The 24,177-nt window shown below is 43.7% G+C and overlaps 2 protein-coding genes across 5 annotated transcripts in view; one reads left to right on the top strand and one right to left on the bottom strand.

Moving 5' to 3' along the window:
• Nucleotides 1-6: 6 nt before the first annotated feature.
• DTX3L (deltex E3 ubiquitin ligase 3L) lies at nucleotides 7-8,382 on the bottom strand. Its single transcript, XM_040484693.1, has 5 exons — nucleotides 8,102-8,382; nucleotides 6,351-6,556; nucleotides 2,806-4,344; nucleotides 2,166-2,383; nucleotides 7-332 (listed from the first exon to the last, which is right to left on the bottom strand). Exons 1-5 carry the CDS (start codon nucleotides 8,283-8,285, stop codon nucleotides 263-265), a joined length of 2,217 nt encoding a protein of 738 aa, XP_040340627.1. The 5' UTR covers nucleotides 8,286-8,382; the 3' UTR covers nucleotides 7-262.
• The window catches only part of PARP9 (poly(ADP-ribose) polymerase family member 9), a 37,491-nt gene continuing 20,973 nt past the window's right edge, over nucleotides 7,660-24,177 (top strand). For 2 of the 4 annotated variants that reach the window (XR_005793310.1, XM_040484690.1), the window contains exons 1-6: nucleotides 8,368-8,462; nucleotides 12,707-12,819; nucleotides 13,768-13,801; nucleotides 15,629-16,476; nucleotides 20,083-20,310; nucleotides 22,448-22,660. Coding sequence is in view for 3 of the 4 variants with exons in the window: in XM_040484690.1 (XP_040340624.1) it covers nucleotides 12,796-12,819; nucleotides 13,768-13,801; nucleotides 15,629-16,476; nucleotides 20,083-20,310; nucleotides 22,448-22,660 (1,347 nt within the window). In the remaining variant the exon portion in view is untranslated. Of the gene's footprint in view, nucleotides 7,684-8,367; nucleotides 8,463-12,102; nucleotides 12,820-13,767; nucleotides 13,802-15,628; nucleotides 16,477-20,082; nucleotides 20,311-22,447; nucleotides 22,661-24,177 lie in introns of those variants that run through there. The other 2 variants (XM_040484692.1, XM_040484691.1) reach the window with 2 other exon arrangements.

The following is a 24,177-nucleotide window of genomic DNA, read 5'->3' as shown; positions in this document are numbered from 1 at the left end:
TGACAACAGAGAGCCCAGTGTGGGGCTGGAGCTCATGAACTGTGAGATCACAACCTGAGCAGAAGTTGGATGCTCAACCAACTGAGCCGCCCAGGTGCCCCTGGAACTTTTATCTTCCATAAAAAGTAACACTCCAGAAATGACAGACTAGTAGATTCTTACTTCTAAACAGACCACTTCTTGAGATGAAAAAAAATTTAAAGATGTTTCTTCAACTGTGTCTTTTGAAAGCCTGGCTCAAGACATCCTTCCAGCAGTTTTCTTACTCAATTCCTTTATCTTTCAGCTCTTGTTTAACACGTTTCAAATAACCAGGATCAGGGTAGCCAAACCTGCAGAAGGAAAAAGCCCTTTAGCTTCTTCACAAATGGTCTTAAGAAATCTGTACAGTAGATTCCTGGCATTAACATTCAGTGTTGCAAACATTGAAAACAATCTTAAAGACAGATGACTTATAATCACTTGTAAGTGTGTAGAGGTGAGTCATTTAGCTGGTAAGTGAGCCTAGCTGTCTGCCCAGGATCTGCCTTCCACCAAGATGTTTTCATTTTCAGCTCATTGGTAAGCAGTCACTTTCCTAAAGTCATACTATACTATATTTTTATGGAGAATAATAATTTTCTACAGGAGAATTTTCAAATTTGGTAAATTTTCAAAAGTCTCAGGATGCATTCCTTTTTTTTTAAGTTCTTTTTTATGTTTATTTTTGAGAGAGGGATAGAGTGTGAGTGGATTGGGGGGGGCAGACACACACACACACACACACACACACACACACACACACACACACACACAGAATCCAAAGTAGGCTCCAGGCCTCAAGCTGCCAGCACAGAGTTACTAGCACAGAGCCCGATGCGGGGCTCGAACCCATGAGGAAACTGGACAGCTATATGGAAAAGAATAAAACTGGACCACTTTCTTACACCATACCCCAAAATAAATTCAAAATGGATTAAAGACCTAAACATAAGACTTGAAACCAAAAAATTCCTGAAAGAAAACATAGGTAGTAATCTCTTGGACGTTGGTCTTAGCAACTTTCTTCTGGATATGCTCAGGCAAGAGAAACAAAAGCAAAAATGAACTGTTGGGATTACAGCAAAATAAAAAGTTTTTGCAATAAAACAAAAAGGCAAAATACTGAATGGGAGATGATACTTGCAAATGATAAATATATATATATGTATATATATGTATATAGATATATCTATCTATATGTATATACACTCTATAGCTATGTAATAGAATATTACTCAGCCACAAAAAAAGGATGAAATCTGCGGCACCTGGGTGGCTCAGTTGGTTGAGCACCCGGCTTTGGCTCAGGTCATGATCTCACAGTTCAAGCCCCACATCGGGCTTGCTTATGTCAGCACACAGCCCTCTTTGATCCTCTCCATCTCTCTTTGCCCCTCCCCCACTTGAGCTCGCTCTCTCTCTCTCTCTCTCTCTCTCAAAAATAAATAAATATTAAAAATTTTTTTAAAAAGGATGAAATCTTGCCATTTGCAACAACACAGATAGACCTAGAGATGATTATGCTGGGTGATATAAGTTAGAGAAAGACAAATATGCCATATGACTTCACTTACACGTCGGATCTAAAATACAACACACACACACACACACACACACACACACACACACAGAAACAGTGTCACAAATACAGAGAACAAATTGGTGGTTGCTGGAGTAAGGGAGGCTGCTGGTTGGGGGAGATAGGCAAAAGAGGTGAAAGGGACTAAAAGGTACAAACTTCCAATTGTAAAATAAATTAAGTCACAGGGATGAAAAAAATACAGGGAATACAGTCAGGATATTATAAATATTACATCTATAATGTATATAATATACCTTATATTATGTATATAATATATATATTGTATATATATGTAATATAGTCAGAATATAGTAACAACTTTGTATGGTGATAGTAACTAACTACACTTGTGGTAAGCACCACCTAATGTACACAATTGTGGAATCAACAGCTGCACACCTGAAACTAATATAACATTGTATATCAACTATACTTCAAAAAAAGACTTTATTGTATCCAATCCCACTGCTGTAAAGTCTCCTTATAGCCACATCCTCAAATTGCCGTATTTTATAACCTCTAAATCCTATTTAGCAATCATTATGTTTCAGAAGGTTCTCACTTTTGCGGGCCCCCAAAACGGGATGTTTTGTGGTGGATGTCATTCCATGTAATGACATCTGAGATTGCTAATACTCGAGACTCCCCCACCGTAAAAATCAGCTTTTGGTTAAAGGCCCTACGAAGCAGTCTCAAAACTTCGATTCCTTCCTCATTATTGGGCAGGTATGCTGTTCGTTGTACTCCAGAGTATGCCTTTCCTGGGTTTGGGTGCTTTTCCTGTATGAAGACAAGAAAATATCACCTGAAAACACTCCCATGTCTAAATTTTACTCTACCGATAGACATGCTCATTTGTAGATAAGGAAAATCAAAAACAAACAAAATATTAAAGGTTTGTGCATATTCCCAATAATTCATATATCTCCTCTCTCCCTATGTTCATGCTGGAAACACTATTCATCTTCTGATTTGCACCATTCTAACACATAATCACCACTCACTCTTTCTCTGCCTTAATAGACACAAAAGATACCTAAGTTATAAGCAAACATTGCTACCTTTATCACTATTTAAAGCCCTTGCATATATAACCATGAAAATAATACCCTGGGAAATCCAGTAATTGGCAAGAGAACAGTCTCTTGCTCTGTAATTCTAACATACTGGAAAGAAACCCACGCACCTCAAGAAACACTTACTGTTTGAATGCCTCCTTTCATGTTATAATTAATCACAATGGAGCCACAGGATTCATAACCTGGAAGTGAGTCTTCTAGGACAGTGACAGTCATGGTTCCCTCTGGCTGATTGCCTTTCTGGATACCATAGGAAGTCTGGCACACAGGACAGACCGGTTTATAGGACATGGCTTTGTTGATACAAGGGGAGCAGAATGCGTGCTTGCACTTGGGTAGCACTTCTTTGTTACTAATCATGTCCATGCAGATGCTACATATGTCCTCTTCCTTGTCCATGCCTGACGCCCCAGAACCGGCAGGGTGCTGGAATGTGGGTGAAGCTGTTTTTGAATCATTATTGTCAATGTCCATGGATGTTTCGGGGTCCTCATTCCATTTGTCTCCAGCTAATGGGGACATCCCCACTTTTTTAAAGATATACTGCTTTGCCTTTGCAAGGTGATCTGGCAATCCAATCAAAGTCATTGACTCTTGATTCAGTACAAAGTGTACATTAGGATGCTTTTTCCTAAAGCCATCAGCAAACTTGGTCCCATGTAAGTGCATTCTCTCTTTGCCCAAAGGTTTCAGGGAAAGAACTTCTCTCATCACTTGACATGACACATGTTGATAGACATCAATGAAACTTGCATAAGCATGGGCAGACAGATCTAATTCCTTGTCCTTAGGTTCAAATAGGATGCAGGTTTTCTCAGTGTTTCCTGAAACCTTACATTGAGTGTCATACTTTTTTTCTATCTTTGGTATCTCCTGGAGTATTTCAGCTTCTAAAAGCTTATACTGAAAAGTATCAACTTCAATTCCATTCATCATGCATCTGGGAGTTGATATTTTCACAGGTCCCATGACAGGACTTTCAGAGTCTTTCAGAGCAAAAAAATATCTGGCAGCTGAAATGTCATCTTGGGTCCCAAGGAGAGTTAATTCTCCTCCTTTTTCTTTTATAAGGAGCTTTGTAAACCGATGATTCAATTCCTGTTTGATTTTATTTGCCTGCTTACTGTCTGCGAAAACAACACATTGTTGCTCCAGAAGTCCTACAGTTTTCTGAAATTCACTGACAAAAAACTCCTGAGCTGCTCTGAGGTCACCTGGTTGATTCGAGGTGAAGTCTAAATAGACTATGTTCGAACTCTGCTGGATTATTATTTTTACACCAAATCTGTTCTGTATTGAGTCCATTTTATCAGGATAGATAAATTGGAAGTATTCAAAGAAAGGCAAGGGAATTTCAAAATGGCCACTTTTTTCTTCTGCCCTGTTTTTTGGTTCAGGGGAATAAGGGCAGCCGTTCTGGTGCTGATGGACTGGCTCCTTCTCTGTTGTCAAAGAGGAAGATTCATGTTTCTGCCCCCTTTCCCGGAGTTGCTTATTCAAGAAGTGATGTATTTTTTCAATATCTCCGAAGGTACCACACACCTTCTCAATTCCATTGTGCCCTTCCATCTTTTTGATGTTGGGGCAGATGGTGGTTATGTGTTCCCTCTGCTCTTTAGAGAAGAGGTCACAGTTCAGGTCAGCTGTGACACTAAGAAAGATCTGAAATTTTAAAAGGAACAAACAAAATCTCTCAGACATCAGCTCAACAGTCTCCTGTCAGGACAGTGTCTAGAGACCAGACAAATAGCCATTATGTCTTCCCTTAGCAGAGAGGGTGACTTCTTTCAAACCCTTTTTGCGGAGGATGCCGTATGCTACAGCCCAGAGGTTCTCAGCTCTGTCTGCACATTAGAATCACCTGGGGGGGGCCCTGGGTGGCGCAGTCGGTTAAGCGTCCGACTTCAGCCAGGTCACGATCTTGCGGTCCGTGAGTTCGAGCCCCGCGTCAGGCTCTGGGCGGATGGCTCAGAGCCTGGAGCCTGTTTCTGATTCTGTGTCTCCCTCTCTCTCTGCCCCTCCCCCGTTCATGCTCTGTCTCTCTCTGTCCCAAAAATAAATAAACGTTGAAAAAAAAAAATTTAGAATCACCTGGGGAATGAAAACAAAGCAAAAGAAAAACAAACAAACAAACAAGCCAAGGACCAGGTCCATCTCCAGAGAGTCTGATGTAACTGTAGAGCCTGGGCACGAGGCGTATTTAACAAGTGACATGGACAAGAATTCCGGATTCTAGAGCCTCCCACTCTCTCCGCTATTGGGGAATGGAGTGAAGGGAAGGTACTTCTGCTCTCGGGCCAGCAGCCGTGGTTCTCACAAGAGTCTGTGAGCTTGGAAGGGAGTCATAAATCTGAAAAGGATGTTTTTTCCTATTCTTTTTTTTCCTATTCAGTTTTTTCACTTCTTCAACTCCCCTCCTTTTTAAAAACAGAAACAAAAACAAAAATTAAACACCTAACTGCATGCAGTATTGCTGGGCCCTCTAAATCCTGTCCTTTGAGAAGCTCTAATATAGGACAAAAAAACAGCAGTTAAGCTAAAAAGGACAGAGGCAAATTGTAATCGAAAAGCCAGATTTCTATGATCTGCTCCCCTCAAGGTTTTTGCATGTGCTATTTCCTCCACATGTAACGTCCTTCCTCCAGATCTTCTTTCAAATGTTTCTCTGAATGCGGCCACTTCTTACACCTCCATCAGGACCACCCAGACTCCAAGCCACTGTCATCTTGCTCCTGGCCTGCTGCAAGCTCTCCTAACTGGGCTCTCACCTCCTGCTTCTGCTCTGGCCCCTTCTGAGGACACTCAGTCCTCCACACAGCAACCGTTACATTACATTTAGAAATGTAAATCAGATCACCCTACTCCCCTGGTTCAAAATGATTGATCAGATGAATCCCCTAATATTGAAGTTAAAATCCAAAGTCCCTACCTTCATCCCCCCAAAACCTGACTTCTGGCTACTTCTCCAAATTCCTTTCCTGTCACTCTCTTCCTTGCCCACTGCCTTTTAGTCACACCTGTCTCCCTCCTTGAAGCCTTGGGGTTGAGGATAGAAGCTCCTGTCTCAGTGCCTTTGCACTTGTGCTTCCCTCTGCCTCAGACATTCTTACCTCACTTAGTTAGCTCCCTTACTTCATTCATGTCTCTACTCAGACACTATCTCATTTGAGAGGTTTTTTTCCTGATATCTTATTTACAACAGTGGTCTCCAGATCCTGTGACAGTGCCTGGCACGCAGCAGGCAGTTGATATTGATTGGCTGAATGACTGCATGGCTGGCTCCTTCTCATCACTCAAGTCTCAGGCCAAACGTCATCTCCTCAGAGAAACTGTCTCTGACTTCTGGTCAGAAGCAGCACCACTCCCTTCCCCTTCCTCACCCTGGCCCCGTCACCCTCTAAGGCAAAACCCTATTATATTTTCTTCATAGCACATATCACTGCCTGAAATTATTTTACTTATCTTGTTTACTTGCTTCTTGTCTTTCTATGTACCTCCCCACCCAGCGGGGACCTTGTCTATTGTGCTCACTTCTATGCCCCAAGGTCTAAAAGAGTACCCGCCTCCAAGTAAGTCTTCAGCAAGTGGTGGTTGGATCAATAATGAAAGATATGGTGAATGGAGAAGAAGGTGCAGGAACATACCCACCTCCTTCTTTCAGTCCTCACCTTTTGGACACAGGAATCCACGGCATTAGGAATATGTTCTTTGTTTGGATGCCTCTCACCAGAAGCATCTTGTGACTGTGCCAGTGAAGATGTTCTGGGTCTTGCATTCTTCTCTGTTGGATTCTCAGTGGGCTCCAGAAAAACAGTCACAAGTTTGTTGTCAACCATAATTTGATGCTTTTCTTTCTTCAAGACTCTCTCTTTAGCTTCAATGGAAACATTTAACACATACATACACATGGGAAAGGCTTCAAATAAACCTCTTATTCGCGCATCTGTACCCTGCCCCAGCAGCTTCCCAGGAAGGCTGCTCCCTGCATCCTGGAATGGTGGACTGATGACAGGGCATCTGTGCAGGAGCTATTCAAACTCTAACGGGGGCAGCTGTAGAAATGAAAGCTCATGATAATGGAATACAGTCTACTCTTTAAAAGTCGCGTTTCTGAAAATGTCTCCAACTTCCCATTTTAATGATATGGAATAATATTCATTATATAAAGTTAAGTGAAAAGAGCAAGAATCAAAAATAGAATTCCTAAATGACAAGAGTTTACAGGTATCTAGGGGAGGGAAAGGTGTTCTTCCCAGAGCTAAGAAATTTGAGTCAGGATGAGGATACTGGAAAGCATCAACTTTAAAATGCAGTCTGATCAGGGGCCCCTGGGTGGTTTACTTGGTTAAGCATCTGACTCTTGGTTTTGGCTCATGTCATGATCTCACGGTTTCATGAGTTCGAGCCCTACATCGGGATCTGTGCTGACAGCACAGAGCCTGCTTGGGATTCTCTCTCTCCCCTTCCTCTGCCCCTCCCTCTGCCCCTCCCCTGCTCATGTTGTCTCTGTCTCTCTCATAAATTAATTGATTAATTAAAAAAAATGCAGTCAGATCAGATCACCAACCAACTGGGCACTACTGGGCTCTCGTCTCCCTGTTGGGTTGCATCTTTGGGCAGCAAGAGGCCCTCCCCCACCATTCCTCTCCCCACCAGACAGTGTGTAGCAAGCAAAACGGAGTCTCTTATGTCAAACAGGGGCCTGGGTCAAGCAATGACACAAGTAGTTAAAGGTACTGCAGCTAAGAGACATCGCTGGGCCCAGCATCAGCTGACACCCCAGAACTGATAACAAGCAGAAGCAGAGGAGGTGGGCAGGGGCCCAAGACCAATTAAATCCCTTTAAAAAGCAGGAGGGGATTTTTGCAGCAAACTGTCAGACTCTTCAGACATGACCTCTCTATGTCAGACCACTTAAAAAAAGGCAGCTGCAGAGGAAGGTCCTGCCCGACTGATCTACGAAGAGAGCTGAGATCCTTCACCGCTTGAAAATAATAAGCAGTAAGTGCTGAGAGCTGACCCCAACAAGAGAGAGGCCTTATCTCAACTGCGCGCTCACAGACTGATTTCACCTTTTAGTTCGTTAACTTCCTACACCCTTCTGTTACTTTGTTGTGTGGCTTGTCTTCTGTCCCGCTCCGTGTGCTGTGTAAGAAGTGAAGTTTAATCACATGGTGAAATGTCACTGAGTGTGGAATCCTGAACCTGCTTTATAATTGTGGTCAACTTTGCTATATATATGCCGAATAAAGCTGACCCTTTGTGGAAAGACACAATTCCTGTGTGCACCTTCACCCCGTGCTCACGACCCGGTGCTGTGCTTTCTCCCGCCCTCTGTCTCCTACGTCACCTTGACCTGGGTCTGCTTGGAATCCCTCAGGGCCGGGTCCCTTTGCACCCGCAGCGGCCCGATGCTCACCTTCCCTTTCCATGAACGTCACCTGGAAGGTGACCTGGTCCCTGGGGTCGAGGGGCTGGACGGTGCACTCCCCGCCGCCAGAGTTCTGGCTCTGGAAGTAGATTCCCAGCTTCAAGCGTGTTCGGGGGCTGGACTCGGACACCCTCACCAGCAGCGGGGACGGAGAACGGAGGGTCGAGGCCATGGCTCTCGGCGTCGTCGGGCTCCGGGGGTGCGTCTAGGCCGGGGCACGAGTGCGCCGCGCTCCGCCGCCCTGGGCCGCAAAGTTTCAGTTTCGCTTTTCCGGAAATCCCTCCCTGTTTCTGCAGAGTCGTTCCCCCTCCTCTCTGGGCCGCCCTCCCTGCTGTGGCCCGCCCGCCGGGTGAGTAGGTCCAAGCCCCTCAGCCCCTGACCCGCCGCCGGCCTGGGGTTGGGGGGCGCTGCCGCTTCTCTCCTGCGGGCTCGGGCGGGGTGGGGGGGGGGCTCCAGAAGCGGGTTCCCAGGGCCCTGCGTCCCCTTGTGAGGATGGGGACGGCGCAGGGCTCTACGTCAAACTAAGTTTCTCCTGTGTTTATGATTCCTTTTATTAACTCTTCTTGTTGTTACTATTATTTGCGGCGAAAATGTAATTCACATTGTGAATTCGGGTAAAAGGTACCTACATTTCTTTTAAAATTTGAATTTGTTTACCTGCATTATGACATGTCTGCAGTTATCTCCCTCCAACTCTATCCTTTAGAGTGGCCCTTGGGACTTTTGTACCCTGAGGCCTCGATTTGGCTAACAGTACCGACCTGGGTAATGTCCTGCGTACCAGGAAATAAAGATGAGAGCAGAGGCCCTGACCTCAGGGGCTGGGAAAGGAAGGTGGACTTGTGAATAAAGAAGCAAAATCTGGGGCGCCTGGGTGGCGCAGTCGGTTAAGCGTCTGGCTTCAGCCAGCTCACGATCTCGCGGTCCCGGTCCGTGAGTTCGAGCCCCGCGTCAGGCTCTGGATGGCTCAGAGCCTGGAGCCTGTTTCCGATTCTGTGTCTCCCTCTCTCTCTGCCCCTCCCCCGTTCATGCTCTGTCTCTCTCTGTCCCAAAAATAAATAAACGTTGAAAAAAGAAATCTTAAAAAAAAAAAAAAGCAAAATCTTTTGAAGGCCTCCAAGAGTAAGTTGGAAGCAGAATCTTAATTAAGAGTGAGGGGTGGGGAGCATCTGAGGCACTAGGATCCCTGGGTCTGAAGCACAGAGGGAGGGGCACTTGGTCTTGGAGGAGGTGAGATGGGACAGAGGAAGTGTCTGGGTCAATGCCGACCAATAGAAATAGGATAGGAGGTGTGTAGGTAATTTTAAGTTTTTTTAGTACCCATATTTTTAAAAGTATATGCTCATTGATCAGTTAACACCTGTGTCAATTGACCTAAGTACAAAGTTGTTCTTTACAGCCTTTATTACAATAGCAGAAGATTGGGAACTCCTTAACTATCCATAAATAGGAAGACCTAGAAGTTTAATAGCTTATAGTGCATCTATACAATAGAATGTAAAAAGCAGCAAAAAGAATGAAGAAACCCTTTATGTGGTAACATGGAAAGATCTCAAAGATACATGACATGAAAAAGGCAAAATGCAGAAGAGTGTGTAAAAGATGCTACCTTGTGTGTAAAAATGCCTCTGAAAGGATCCAGGACAAGCTCATAACATTGATTGCATCTGGGAAGGAAGCTTAGGGGTACGGGAGGGAGACTTTTAAATTCGTTGTAAATGTGAACCAGTAAACATTATACCTGCTCAAACAATAAAATGTAAACTTGAATACATTTCAATCTTTATTTTCTTTAAGGTTATTTATTTATTTTGAGAGAGAGAGAGTGCACGCACACGCACAGGAGGGAGAGAATTGCAAGCAGGCTCTGTGCTGACAACACAGAGCTTGATATGGAGCTTGAACTCACGAACTGTGAGATCATGACCTGAGCTGATACCATGAGTTGGATGCTTAAAGCTTAACTGACTGAGCCACCCAGGAGCCCCTACATTTCAATCTTTAAAAAGAATGTATTGCCTCAAGGCAACAGGTTCTGAGGCCCTGAAATGAAATTTTGTCAGTGGGCAAGGAGAGTAGGGGCAAATGTGAAAGTAATTTAGGTGGTCAGGACCCAGTGATGGGTTGAATATGGCACAATGGAGAAGATTCTAGATTTCTGATTTGAGTGGGAAAATGGTATATCATTTACTGTACTGTGGAATCCAGGAGATAATGTGTGGATTTTGGAGGGGCTGGTGAGAACAGTAGGGGTTAGGGAGTAGGGAGGGAGAGATTATGGGTCCAGTTTTGCAGAGGCTGTGTGTGAGGGGACTATGGGACATCCAGGTGAAGTTGAAAATTGAGGATCAGGAGAAGCAAAGCCTAGAGATAGGTATGGAAGTCATATTTGTGACTGGTGAGTTGGAGCCTTGAGAGTGGATGAGATCACCCTTGGAGAGTGGGTCGAATGAGCTGAGAAGCACCGGTCAGACAGATTTCTGGGGCATTCAATTAAGGAGTAGACCATGGAAGTGAATCCAGGCAAAAGGCCTGTAAAGGCAAGGTGAGAGGTAACAAAAGAACCCAGGGAAGTTGGCATAGGAGAAGCCAAGAAGGCAGAGTTTCAGGAATCGAATGAAATGCTGTAGAGAACCGTCAAGTAAAGATTGAGACAAAAGATAGACTGCTGAGATTAACCATATGGAGGAGTGCTGGGGTGAGATGGAGAGCCAGACTACAGTGTGCCGAGCATGCAGATGGACAAGAGGAGAGTCAACTCCTTCATACTACCCACGGAGAGAAAGAATAGGAACCATTGATGGAAAATCGGGAAGGCATTTGTTCTTACTGTTGTTTTTAAATTGGAAGAGACTGATGGGGCGCCTGGGTGGCGCAGTCGGTTAAGCGTCCGACTTCAGCCAGGTCACGATCTCGCGGTCCGTGAGTTCGAGCCCCGCGTCGGGCTCTGGGCTGATGGCTCAGAGCCTGGAGCCTGTTTCCGATTCTGTGTCTCCCTCTCTCTCTGCCCCTCCCCCGTTCATGCTCTGTCTCTCTCTGTCCCAAAAATAAATAAAAACGTTGAAAAAAAATTAAAAAAAAAAATAAATTGGAAGAGACTGAATGGGGCAATATGTTCCTTGTTTCTAATTTCTTTGGGCTTAAGTGAACCCTACTCCCACTGCCAAGTCTATCCCTAGGTCTTCAAGGAAAATCCCTAGATCTGAAGGAAAAACAAGTACAACAGCATCTAAAGCAAAAGCCCACTGGAAGCCCATAGCCAAGCAGACACTGAAGCCATCCTTCTTTTGTGAAAACAGCAGTGCCCTCTAAAGGCAGAAATGTATCTTGTCGTTGCATTTTGGGATTCTGTTGGACTTGCTGCTTTTCCTGATTCTTAAGAATGATTAGTGCTCTGGGGGGGGGGGGGGGGGGGCCCGGGGGAGGCTCAGTTGGTTAAGCATCCAACTTCCACTCAGGTCATGCTCTCATGGTTTGTAAGTTTGAGCCCCACTTTGGGCTGTGTGCTGACAGCTCAGAGCCTGGAGCCTGTTTCGGATTCTGTGTCTTCCTCTCTCTCTCTGTCCCTCCCCTGGCTCATGCTCTCTCGCTCTCTCACTCTCATAAATAAATCAGTAAATCAATAAATCAATAAAAGAATGATAGTGCTGTGCTGCTGTCGATAGTGCAACAAAAGTTTTCTGCAACAGAGGCATTAGAAATCATTTCAGAGGCCTGAAGGCAACTATGTGGGCAACAAAGGTGAGCAACTGTATCTTCAAGCATTGCCATCATCATTCTCCTAAAACTTGCCAGTCTTTAATTCCTCCCTATTAGAGGGACAATTTTTAAGGTACATTTTTTGAGAGTTTCTGATTTTTATCCATAATATCCCCCCCCCCAACTTTTTTTAAGTCTTATTTATTTTGAGAGAGACCACAAGTGGGTGAGGGGCAGGGAGTGAGAGAATCCCAGGCAGGCTCCATCCTGCCAGCACAGAGCCCAAGGCAGGGCTCAATCCCAGGACTGTGAGATCATGACCTGAGCCAAAATCCAAGAGTTAGCCAGCCGCTCATCTGAATGAGTCACCCAGGCGCCCCTGACATTCCGCTTTGTACTTTGATCAAGGATATTTATCACAAACTTAGTAACACGCACTCTTCACTGGCACAAGCACAATTTCTTCTTTCTTCAGATACCCTTCAGGCGTCTTCATGCACTCGTAAGTCCGGTTTTTCCTCATTTTTTTTTCTTTTGAATGCAGTGCTCAATCCTACCTCTTGGTTTCATCCTCCTCTCCTAGATATGTAAAAGCTTGCTCCATGTTTCAAGGCCTGGCTCTGCCCTTGCCTCTTCCCTTAAAGGTTTCCCTGCTGTTGTCCACATAGCTCTTTTCTTTCTCTGAACTACGGGGAAGGTTTCAACTGGAACCTCTCTGTGAAGGATAGAAGGCGAACAGCAACAACAGCAGCAAAAACAATGTGTGCTTCTTCACCAATGAAATTAAAAACTACTCAAGATCAGAAATCATATTTAGTCTTCCTATGGTGTATTCTTACCAAATTCCCTGAGAAACTAGTCCGTGCTTATTTCATCGTTTCTATTCATTCCTAGAAGCAGGCAACCATATTTGGGAATGACAAGTTTATGCTTGGAAACACAAAACAGAGTATAAACGGTTAAAGACCCCAGGGGCCTAGAGGATGGACTTTTCCAAGGTAGAAAGTGTAAGTATCTACACATGATGAACTTTGATCAGCACATGAATAGTTTTTCCTGTAACAGAATCCTGGGGTCTTTAGTTCTACTTGGCATTCTTCTTTGGTTTTAATAGCCCAATGAAAGTTTTTACCTTGCACCATGTGAGAGATGGGCAATCAAGAATGTGCTAATGTAAGCAACAGAGTCAACATGAGAATGGGCGTGGTTTGTTTGTTTGTTTGTTTGCTTTTTAAACAAACAGAGCTCAATGGGGCTTGAACTCCTGACTCTGAGATCAAGACCTGAGCTGAGATCAAGAGTCAGACACTTAACCCACTGAGCCACCCAGGTGCCCCAAGGATGGGTGATTTTTAAAAAAATGTCATCTCCGCATCGTTTTGATTCTATCTACTCATTCAGCAATTCTGCCTTTGCAGGATGAGTTGGGGAAGATAGGAGAGGACTGAAAATCAGAGAATAGAGAAAAGGCACCTCGTGTGTTTAAACTGAAAATGCTATGTTCAGGCTTGTGTCCTGAAATAAACCATTGAAAGTGGGTCCTTACTGGTAGATGGGGAGGTGTAGCTGATGAGGTTCATGTGCCCATGTCTCCTGTTTCATCTAGTGAAACCCCGCAAACCTTTGGAGATTGGAGGCCTCTCTGGGAGTTTGGGGTCATTTTGGTTTGTGACCTTTGGACCTTTTCAAGTGTTAATCTCCAACCCTTCATCTCACCCTGAATTAGAAGTTCATTGGCCTTCAGGGAAGTAGGGTAGGGTCAGTGTTTGCTGGGACATTTAGTATTTCAAGTATGTCAGGTACACAGATTAAACAAACACGTGTTCCCCTTCCCCCTCAAACCTAGTGCTTTTTGTGGAGTTTTTGTTGCTATGTATTTATTAGGCTGTAATTGTTATCAGTAATTCTGTAGTCGTTCATTTGCAATTTTTTAAAAACCATTTTATTTATCACAGGGTCCTGGAGCAGTGGCTTACAGTGAGAAATCAGGTAGGATCACCTCACTCTTGTTTCGGTGGACCTCTGCTTAGGCCTTTCCTCCTTGGAGAAAGGGGAATCTAGAAGCAGAATGTCTCCTCCCTCCCCAGGTGCTCAGGTGTGAGAGGGCATCATGGTGACCCAGCACATTCCTCAGAAGGGAGACTGCTTCAGGGGCAGTGTGACACCAGCAGGCGTATTCTCTTAGTGCTCCCATTGGTCTTTTGCTTTGCCCACCAGATGTGAGACTCTTCTGACCACAGCCCCAGAGCTGATAGTGGCCAGAAGTGACCCACTGATTGTCCTTGTGCTTAGCAAGTTGTATGAGCCAAATGGAACCTGCCTAATCACAGGAGTGGCCCACGTGAGATTTTTGACCAAAGCACAGGCCAACTTGATTTGACTATTCATATGCTGCCACCAGAGACTGAGGCCACCAGAGATCTTTCTAGGTGGCTCAGATTAAAAATGGGAGTTGAAGTAAAATGTAATTACTTACTATTTTATCTGTTTTGTGACACACATTTTTTTCACATCTCTGAAATAGGGTTACTCCCTAACGGTCAGTAGAGTGCCTTGGCTTAACTGGCATCGTTGTTTCCTCTCTCAGTGGCATGTGATAATGGTGGCTTAGGCTTCATGAAATACAGTGTCACGGGTTTCTCCAGGAAGCAGAAACTGAGATGGAGTTAGGGGTACACAAGGTTTATTGTGAAAGGAAAAGAAAAGAAACCAGACTGGGTGGTGGAGACTACAATGAAAACCTGGCAGAGCTCTGCCAGCCTGAAAGTACCCATTACAGAAGCCCTATGTTGAACGTGAATGACTGGGCTCAGCCGTTGATGGGTGCCACCCTGAGGATACTGTGACCTTGGCTGGAAAGCTGACATGGACCCTGAGGGATGACTAACAACTGGAAGCTGTTACCTTACCCTATTCCTCCCTTTATAACTGCATTGAAGTTTGGGGGAGGGGGGGTCCGAGCAGCACATCTTATCTGCCACATACAATAAAAATACTTCTTAGGTTTAATTCCACCAGAATTGTGCCATGAAAGTAGAGTATGATGAAGAATCATTTACTGTAGCACTATCAGTGCTCCACACACTTGCTGGACCGTGCCCCCACAGAAGCATTCTCAACCAGTGACTGATGGAAGTTGAATAAATAATCAGGTTTTACCCCTCTGGTGGTAGAACTGAGACACATGATCTGCACTGCCCCCTAGTGAAGTGAAACTTCATTTGCTTTGTAACACACCCTGTATTCATTTCCTTCCTTGCAGGTCTTACTTCCTTTTCACTCCGCCCTCCTCATCCTCACCCACCCCTGGTGTTTTCTAGGGTCACCTCCCGAATAAACTTACACTCAAATCCTTATTTCAGAGCCTGCTTTAAAAGAACCCAAACTGAGACACTGACAAAAGCAAACAAGTTAGGAATAAAGCCTCCATATATATTTGACTCATAATTAGGTCCTTTCCCATACATAGGCCTTAAGCATGGGTTCCCAGAGTCACCGTATTTACATAGATTTTAAGAATTCGGGAGTCCCCATACACATAGTTTTCTCACCACCATCACTGTAACATACCATTTACTGAGTACTTACTGTGTGCCAGACACAAAACTAAGCACTTTATAGGTGACCTCTCATGAACAACTCTTGTATATCCGTGGTCTAGTTACATGTCTGGTTGAAAAGGAGAACCAGGAAGGGGGCGAGAGGAAGTTCATCTCTTTTGCACGTGGGAAGCTCAGTGTCCTGGTGTGAAACGGAATTACATCCTTTGCAAAGGAACCCTTGCTCATTTATTTTTTATTTTCTCTCCTTTTCCAGAGACTGCCACTCTTGAAGAAGGCTATGGTTGGCAAATTCCCATTGATCACAATGCCTTCACAGTTTTAAAAAATAATGAGAGTCAGCTGTGTGAAGTCCTTCAGAATAAATTTGACTGTATCTGTACCCTCATCTCTCCGTCCCCGGAAGGTAACAGTGAGTCTCTGCAAGTCTTCAGACAAATGCTCATTCCTGGGTTGGAGTTATCTGTTTGGAGGGATGACCTCACCAGACACACTGTTGATGCTGTGGTGAACGCAGCCAATGAAGAACTTATTCACGCGGGAGGCCTGGCCCAGGCCCTGGTGAATGCTGGAGGCCCTGAAATCCAAGAGGAGAGCCGAAGGTTTATTTCCAGATTTGGTAATATACCAACTGGTAACATAGTTATCACAAGAGCAGGGAGACTTCCCTGCAAGTTAATTATCCATGCTGTTGGGCCCCGGTGGGTGGCAAAAGATCGTCAGAGATGTATCTGTAAGCTGCAGAAGGCCATTAGAAATATTCTGAACTATGTCACCCTTCCCGAGTCAGACGTTGAGACAGTAGCGATTCCAGCCCTGAGCTCTGGGATTTTCCAGTTCCCTCTGGACTTGTGTACACAGACCATTGTGGAAACTATCAGTTTTTATTTCCAAAGGAAGCAACTGGCTGGTAATTTGAAAGAAATTCACCTGGTAAGCAATGAGTACCCTACTGTTGTTGCCTTTAAAAATGCTTCAGAAGTAATCCTAGGGGTGAACAAGCCAGGATCCCGGGTGAATCAAGAAGCCACCCCACCTGTCAACACGATTATTGTAAACAATTTGACTCTCCAGATTGTCCAGGGCTACATTGAACAGCAGGAGGTAAGTCTTTGTTTCTGATCTCTTGCCCTGCCAAAGGAGATCCCTGATTACCTACCAAGTATTTTTTTTTAATGTTTTTTTACTTATTTTGAGAGAGAGACAGGCAGGTATGGGGAGCACAAATGGGAGAGGGGCAGAGAGAGTGAGAGAGAGAATCCTGAGCAGCCTCTGCACTGTCAGTGTGGAGCCTGACTTGGGCTCAAATTCATGGGCTATGAGTTCATGGCCTAAGCCCAAATTGAGAGTTGGACACTTAACCAAATGAACGACTCAGGTATTTTTTCTTAATACATACTATTTCAGATGCTGTTTAGAAAGCATCTTGTTAAGGCTAAGAGTATGAACTTCAAAGATAGTCCCTCTGGATTTGAATGCCAGCTGTGCCATTTGCTAACTGGGTGATCTGAATCGAGTTCATTTATCTTTTGGTCCTGGGTCTCCTCACCTGTAAAATGAGAATAATCATAGCACTTATATCTTATAGCATGAATCAATACACATAAAATGTTTAGAATAGAGCTTGGCACATGATAACTATTTATGATTATTATTGTCATTATTCTTAGGTAGCACGAGGAAATGGAACAATCTTTGATTCCAAGGAACTTGAAATCTATTATACTTTTTAAAAATGTTTATTTATTTATTTTGAGGGGGAGAGAGTGTGAGTGGGGAAGGGGCAGAGAGAGAGGGAGAGAGAGAATCATAAGCAGGCTCCACACTTAGCACAGAGCCCGATGTGGGGGTCAATCTCACGACCGTGAGATCAGGACCTAAACGCATATTGAGAGTCAGATGCTTAACAGACTGAGTCACCCAGGCGCCCCTATTATCCTCTTTTTATCTAAGAAAAAAATTCTCTATTTGAAAAATCCCATTGGGGAAACAAACCATCTGAACATTTCTGAAGCAACCTATCACTATTAAACAAAAAAGTCTTAATACAAAATAAATTCGCAGTATTTAAGAGTATGTAAATTTGTGACAAGAATGTAGTAGACCAAGAAAGATTACTTCAGGGTTTTGAATTTGATCTCAAGTTATGATGGGTATGAACTGATGAGAGTGGCAGCCTGGCTGCTTAGAATGACTTGATCAGAGAGACACAGAAGTGGTTGACAGACTGAAAATAATGGACTAGACAAGTCAGGACTGGTCAGGACCAGTCAGGAGATCTGGGTGAAGCTGTAAGTTGTATACTTAGTATACTGCTCTGTGTCAGGGGTTGTGGAGAATACAGAGGGTAACTTAGCATTTAGCCAGGGCTCATTGGGCACAAAAGTGAGGGCCCTGGCAAGGAGGAGAGAGAATCAGGGTAACCATGAACCTGGATATTTCTGGGTTAGTGAACCTCCCCTGTTGGGCAGTGCACCTTAAGGATGGGGATCATGACTTGTTCATCTCTGTGGCCCCAGGGCCCAGTCTGGGCATGCATGCATCTAGGTGTTCAGCAAATTATTGATGAAAAAGTTAAGGGGCAGCAGGGAAGAGGAAGAGAAAGAATATAAGGCTATATTCTTTTTATTTCTGACCAGTGATGTCACACTTAAGTTTCTCCTATGGCCACAATCAAATAGACTTAATCATAAGTGAGAAAATACCCCAAATCGCCAGCAAGACAATTAGAGAAGAAGACTGAGGGGACCCACCCCACAAGATGAAACATTTATTCAATAAGTCATTAATATGCCACTTAAAAATTTTTTTTTAAGTTTATTTATTTTGAGAGAGAAAGACAGTGTGAGCAGGGGAGGGGCAGAGAGCGCGAGGGGGAGAGAGAGAGAAACCCAAGCAGGCTCCGATTATCATGCAGAGCCCAACTCAGGGCTTGAACTCACGAAATGGTGAGATCGTGACCTGAACCGGAACTGAGAGTCACATGCCTAACCGACTGAGCCACCCAGGTGCCCCATTAATATGCTACTTTAAAATTAAAGTGGAGGGGCGCCTGGGTGGCTCAGTCGGTTAAGTGTTTGACTTCAGCTCAGGTCATGATCTCACGGTTCATGAGTTCAAGCCCTGTGTCAGGCTCTGTGCTGACAGCTGGGAGCCTGGAGCCTGCTTCAGATTCTGTGTCTCCCTCGCTCTCTGCCTCTCCCCTGCTCACACTCTGTCTGTCTGTCTCTCTTTCACAAATAAATAAACATTAAAAAAACCTTTTTTTAAATTAAAGTGGAGATATCCTAGTTGAATAACTTACCCCTTTCAGTTTACTTTTATTTTTATAAAAGTAAAATTTTATTCTGTTTACTTACTGCCAGCACCATTAAGGACCTTAAAATTTTATTCTATTTACTTATTGCCACCACCATTAAGAACCATAAAATTAAAAAAAAATTTTTTTTTAATGTTTTATTTTTTGAGAGAGAGAGACAGAGTGTGAGTTGGGGAGGGGCAGAGAGAGAGAGAGAGGGAGACACAGAATCCAAAGCAGGCTCTAGGCTCTGAGCTGTCAGCACAGAGCCTGACTTGGGGCTCGAACCCACAAGCTGTGAGATCATGACCTGAGCCGAAGTCAGACGCTTAACTGACTGAGCCACCGAAGCGCCCCAAGAACTATAAAATTTTTAAAGGGTGCCAGTGCCCCCAGATTGGAAATTCCGATCACGCTTTCAAAGCGAAGCATTCATTAACATCCATGAAAAGTACCTGGGTTGCCCGCAAAGGGGGCCAAAGCCACCAGGATGATTTAGGAGGATTTGAGCATGAGGGGAAATAAGGCCACCACCCCCTGTCACACAGCTCTCAGGGCTGCCTAGGAGGTGATTTTACTGAAAATACAGCCCATGTGTATGTGCAGCTCATTGCTGAAAGGACAGACGAAGAACTGGTAAGAGCAGTTGCCTGTAGGACAGGTGGGTGAGTGAGGCATCCAGGGAACCCAGCACGAGGGAGGCCTATTCCACTGAAGACTTTTTTCAACTCATTTGTACTTTCTTTAACCATGTACTGCTTACCTTAAAAATAAAAACATCAGGGGGCGTCTGGGTGGCTCAGTCAGTTAAGTGGCCAATTTGGGTTTAAATTATGATGTCACAGGTTTGTGAGTTCCAGCTTTGCTGCTAGCCTGGAGCCTGCTTTAGATTCTGTGTCTCCCTCTCTCTCTCTCTCTGCCCCTCCCCCACTCACACTCTGTCTCTCTCAAAAATAAATAAACATTAAAAAAATTTTAAAAATATAAATAAAAACATCAGGAGGTAGAAATTCGCTGAGAAATTTTATTTCTACTCTCTGTAAAACAAAACAGAATTCACACAAAAATAGTAAAATGGGGCAGGGAATGAAACCATTTCTTGATAAAGGTTAAAGCAAATCACAGGAGATGCTTAGAATCTTGGAATATAGAGGGTATAAGGCAGCAAGGAGCTGACAGATGTTTGCAATAAAAATTGTATCATTTATACATTTTACCTAATTTCTGAATCGGACAAATGGACTCATGGCAATCAAATGGTCGTTCTTTGGACTTAAGAGTTTCTGTCCACTGTCAAATGATATTTTGTGAATTTAGGGTCTTCAACAGTATTTTTAAAAGCTCCTCAGCAAAATAAAGATTTAAGAAAGAGTAATTTAACAAAGATTCCTGTCCATTTTTTTTCTTTTCAGACAGATGTAATTGTTAATTCTGTAAAGCCACTGTATGGTCTTAAGTTCGGACCTGTTTCGACATCAATTCTACAACAAGCAGGAGAAGAAATAGAATTGGAATTTAACCAAAAAATTACTGAGATACCTCAAGAGTCTCAGTTGGTACTGATCACAAAAGGATTTAAATTGTCCTGTCAATATGTATACCATGTGTTATGGCATTTAAGATACCCCAAACTGACAACAGTAAGTGCAAAATAAGTTTCTCTTTACATAGTTCCATAGTCTGTGTAGTCTTTCTGGATTTCCATCATGTCATTACATTTATGAAACGTTGTTAAGTGGGATAGTCCTCATTTTCTACCACCCTGAAATATGGAAAAGGTGTTGTCACAAGTTATCTTAAGAAGTTTAAGGGACACCTGGGTGGCTCAGTTGGTTAAGCATCCGACTTTGGCTCAGGTCATGATCTCACGGTTCATGGGTTCGGGCCCCACCTTGGACTCTGTGCTGGCAGCTCAGAGCCTGGAGCCTGCTTTGGATTCTGTGTCTCCTTCTGTCTCTCCCCCTCCCCTGCTCATGCTCTGTCTCTCTGTCTCTGTCTCTCTCAAAAATAAATAAACATTAAAAAAATTAAAAGAAAAGAAGTTTAATTTAAAATATTACATAACCCATGTCTAGATTGTAAGTGAGCAAAGAGACGTGGAAAGAGCAGGGCTCCCTCAGTCTACACACCCACTCACCTCACCACACCATGACCCTGTCAGCCTTTTCCTAAGAGGGCCTGGAATTCAGCCTCTCCATATTTCCCTCCATCTGTTAAATGCCAGAAGGATCTGGGATTTCCCTTCCAGCATTATTCCAGGTAAATCTATTACCTAAGGTATCTTCCCACCTATGCCTGTGGTAGAGAGAGATTGGCTTTCTGGCCAGCTCTTCACCTGAGGCACATACAACGTACACATTAAAGAGTAGGGGGATGGGGTGCCTGGGTGGCTCAATTGGTTGAGCATCCAACTCTTTTTTTTTTAATTAAAAAAAATTTTTTTCAAACATTTAGTCATTTTTGAGAGACAGAGGGAGACAGAGTATGAGCAGGGAATGGACAGAGAGAGGGAGACACAGAATCCGAAGCAGGCTCTAGGCTCTGAGCTGTCAGCACAGAGCCCAGTGCAGGGCTGGACTCACGAACTGCGAGATCATGATCTGAGCCCAAGTCCGACACTCAACCGACTGAGCCACCCAGGCACCCCAGAGCATCCAACTCTTGATTTCAGCCCAGGTCATGATCTCATGGTTTGTAGGTTTGAACCCCACATTGGGCTCTGTGCTGATAGTGTGGAACCTGCTTGGTATTCTTTCTCTCCATCTCTCTCTCTGCCCCTCCCCTCCTCTCTAAATAAATAAATAAATAAATAAATAAATAAATAAATAAATAAAATTTAAAGAGTAGGGGGTACCCCCTCAGATGTGGAGAAAGGCAAACAGTCCCCTTCTCCGACTTTATTTTGTCACCATTTCTGGTCCTTTGACTAAGAGCCCTCTAAACCCAAACTGGTTCTCCAGTCACTCTCTACCCCTCAGTTTTCTGAGGCTCTTCCACAGACAACCTTCCTGTGCTCGTATTCAGTCTGGATGTTGAAACGTTGATGGAAAGTTTAAATGTGCCCAATATATTAGCACTTTTTTTTTTTAATTTTTTTTTCAACGTTTATTTATTTTTTTTTGGGACAGAGAGAGACAAAGCATGAATGGGGGAGGAGCAGAGAGAGAGGGAGACACAGAATCGGAAACAGTCTCCAGGCTCTGAGCCATCAGCCCAGAGCCTGACGCGGGGCTCAAACTCACGGACCGCGATATCGTGACCTGGCTGAAGTCGGACGCTTAACCGACTGCTCCACCCAGCCGCCCCTATGTTAGCACTTCTTGAGGAGAAATCACATAGGACATTAGGACATATCTTAAAGACTCTGGATAAAGCTGCTTGCTTCTTTTACCCTCTGTCTCCTTTATTAAACTTCCAAGAGCTCTTTGTTTTGACCTGGAAGTGGCAGGTAAGTGGGGATACACTGATGTTTGGCTCTCTGACCTGACCTGGGGAGATGGGCAAGGCTACATTAACTGGGAGAAATCACGGTGCCCAAATGTCCTGAAGAGGATAAAACAGACCCTTATTTCTCATCATCTAACCTCTCATCATCTCATCATCATCTAACCTTATGGCTGCAATGGGTTCCCCATGGAGTGGGGCCTTTCCTGCTCTCTGAGGAGGCATGGACATGATCCTGAGGGAGAGTGGGAAGTTGGCATTGTAAAATATGGGGGAATCAAGGGGTAAGTGAAATTTTATTTTGACTCAAAGGCTGATCTGTTTTTCCTACAGACACTGGGAATGGCAGTGAATGAATGTTTGCAGAAATGCCTTGAATTAAATAACACTTCCATTTCCTTTCCTGCCCTTGGGACTGGAAGCATATGGATGAATATAGCAGCTAAGATTATGTTTAATGAAGTTTTAAAGTTTGCCAAATGCCATTTGAAAAAACAATTAACCGTAAAGTTTGTGATCTTTCCAGAAGAACTGGAGGTCTATAATGTAAGTTAATATCTTAGAAATGGCTTGTAGTTTGTTCATTCATTCATTCACTCAGTAACATCTGTTTAGTATCTCCTGTGAAGACATGAGCTAAGCACCTGTACAACACGGTGATATTCTAACTTGGTGAATTGAATTTTTGTAAATTGCCCACCTCTGACCTAGTAAAGAATGTCATTACAGAAGCCATCTTTTCACTGCTACCTAACTTCCCTCTTTTTCCTTTGTTGGAATTTATTCTTCCCTCTGCTCCTTAAAGGTAAGCAAGTTTCTAGTTTTAGTATGAGGTCCTCTGCTCCTCTCTCTTCTCTCTCCCTACAAGAACACAAGTATTCTTACAACTTCTACCATAACTTCTGCAAAGTCCTGTCTTCTGAGTCACCTTCAGACCTGTACACCTAAGCCTCTCTCATTTCCATTTGGTTATCTGATTGTCACCCTAAATCCAACATATTTAAAACAAATTCTTTATCTTCTTGTCTCCAATCAACTTCTTTGGGCAAGTTAATTTGCTTTTCTGTGCCTCAATTTCCTTATCTTTAAAGTGGGATAATAGGGGCACCTGGCTGGCTTAGTTGGTAGAGCATGAGACTCTTGATCTTGGGGTCATGAGTTTGAGTCTGTAGAACTGGGCGTAGAGCTTATTTGAAAAAAAAAAAGTAAAATAAAGTGGGAATAATAACTACCCTCGTAGGGAGCTGTTGTGAGCATTAAATGAGCGTATACACATAAGACACTTAGAACGGTACTTGGCATACAGATAAGCCCTTCATGAAGGTCAGCTGTTGTTGTATCAGCTGTAAGGAGCTGTGACACACTGAATGCTGAACTGTATACTAAATTAAATGACTCGTTTGCTATCTTTTTTCCCCAATTAGATTATAAATTCTTTCACGGCACAGATATATTTGGCAGCTTTTGCCATGTCCTTGGTACTGTCCCCAAATTCAATCTGTTGTTTCTTAAGTTCTATGTAGATGACCTCAGAGGGAAGTTGGTTGTGTTCTGATGCAAAAGGGAGGGATGTGTGTGTAGGAGAGTGTGCCATGTGTCTGAGTGCAGAGATCTGTGTGTCCAGCTTCCTTTGTTTTCACTTCAGCTCAGCTTTTTGTTTTAGAGTGGCCAGATTAAGCTGAGTTTCTAACCTGTGAAAAGTTCCCTGATATAGTCAGCATAATTAGTATATAGTGCTGTGCTGTTCTGCCTTTAAAGTACCGTCTCTGTGCTTTATTTTCGCTTAGTTGGCACTTTGAGAAGGGACTGTCATGATGTTAAGGAAGAATAAAAAGGGAAGTGAAATAAGATACAGAAACTTAAAATAGGTTTTCAAGGCATGTTTTTGATTCTGCCAATAGCAACATCCAAGTGCTAGTGCAACTTCCCAGGCGTGCGTCTGGGCTTTGGGTAGAAAGGGCCTTGCTCAGTTCTGGCAGGGAGAGTGGCTCCGAACACTAGTCCTCTGACTGCTCACTCTTCCACCTCCCAGCCTGTCTCCATGTGGGTGGTTGCCATTTTAT

The sequence above is a fragment of the Herpailurus yagouaroundi genome, unplaced genomic scaffold (genome assembly GCF_014898765.1).
Source record: "Herpailurus yagouaroundi ecotype Mexico unplaced genomic scaffold, PumYag 162, whole genome shotgun sequence".
NCBI classification, from domain to species: Eukaryota; Metazoa; Chordata; class Mammalia; order Carnivora; family Felidae; genus Herpailurus; species Herpailurus yagouaroundi.
This window is presented reverse-complemented; position numbering and strand designations above follow the sequence as displayed.

Coding starts and splice junctions, on each gene's coding strand:
- DTX3L (XM_040484693.1), bottom strand. CDS start 8,285: ATGGCCTCGACCCTCCGTTCTCCGTCCCCGCTGCTGGTGAGGGTGTCC. Junction 6,557..8,101: donor GACGTTCATGGAAAGGGAAG/GTGAGCATCGGG, acceptor TTTCCATTGAAG/CTAAAGAGAGAGTCTTGAAG. Junction 333..2,165: donor CGTTTTGGGGGCCCGCAAAA/GTGAGAACCTTC, acceptor TTCCTTCTGCAG/GTTTGGCTACCCTGATCCTG.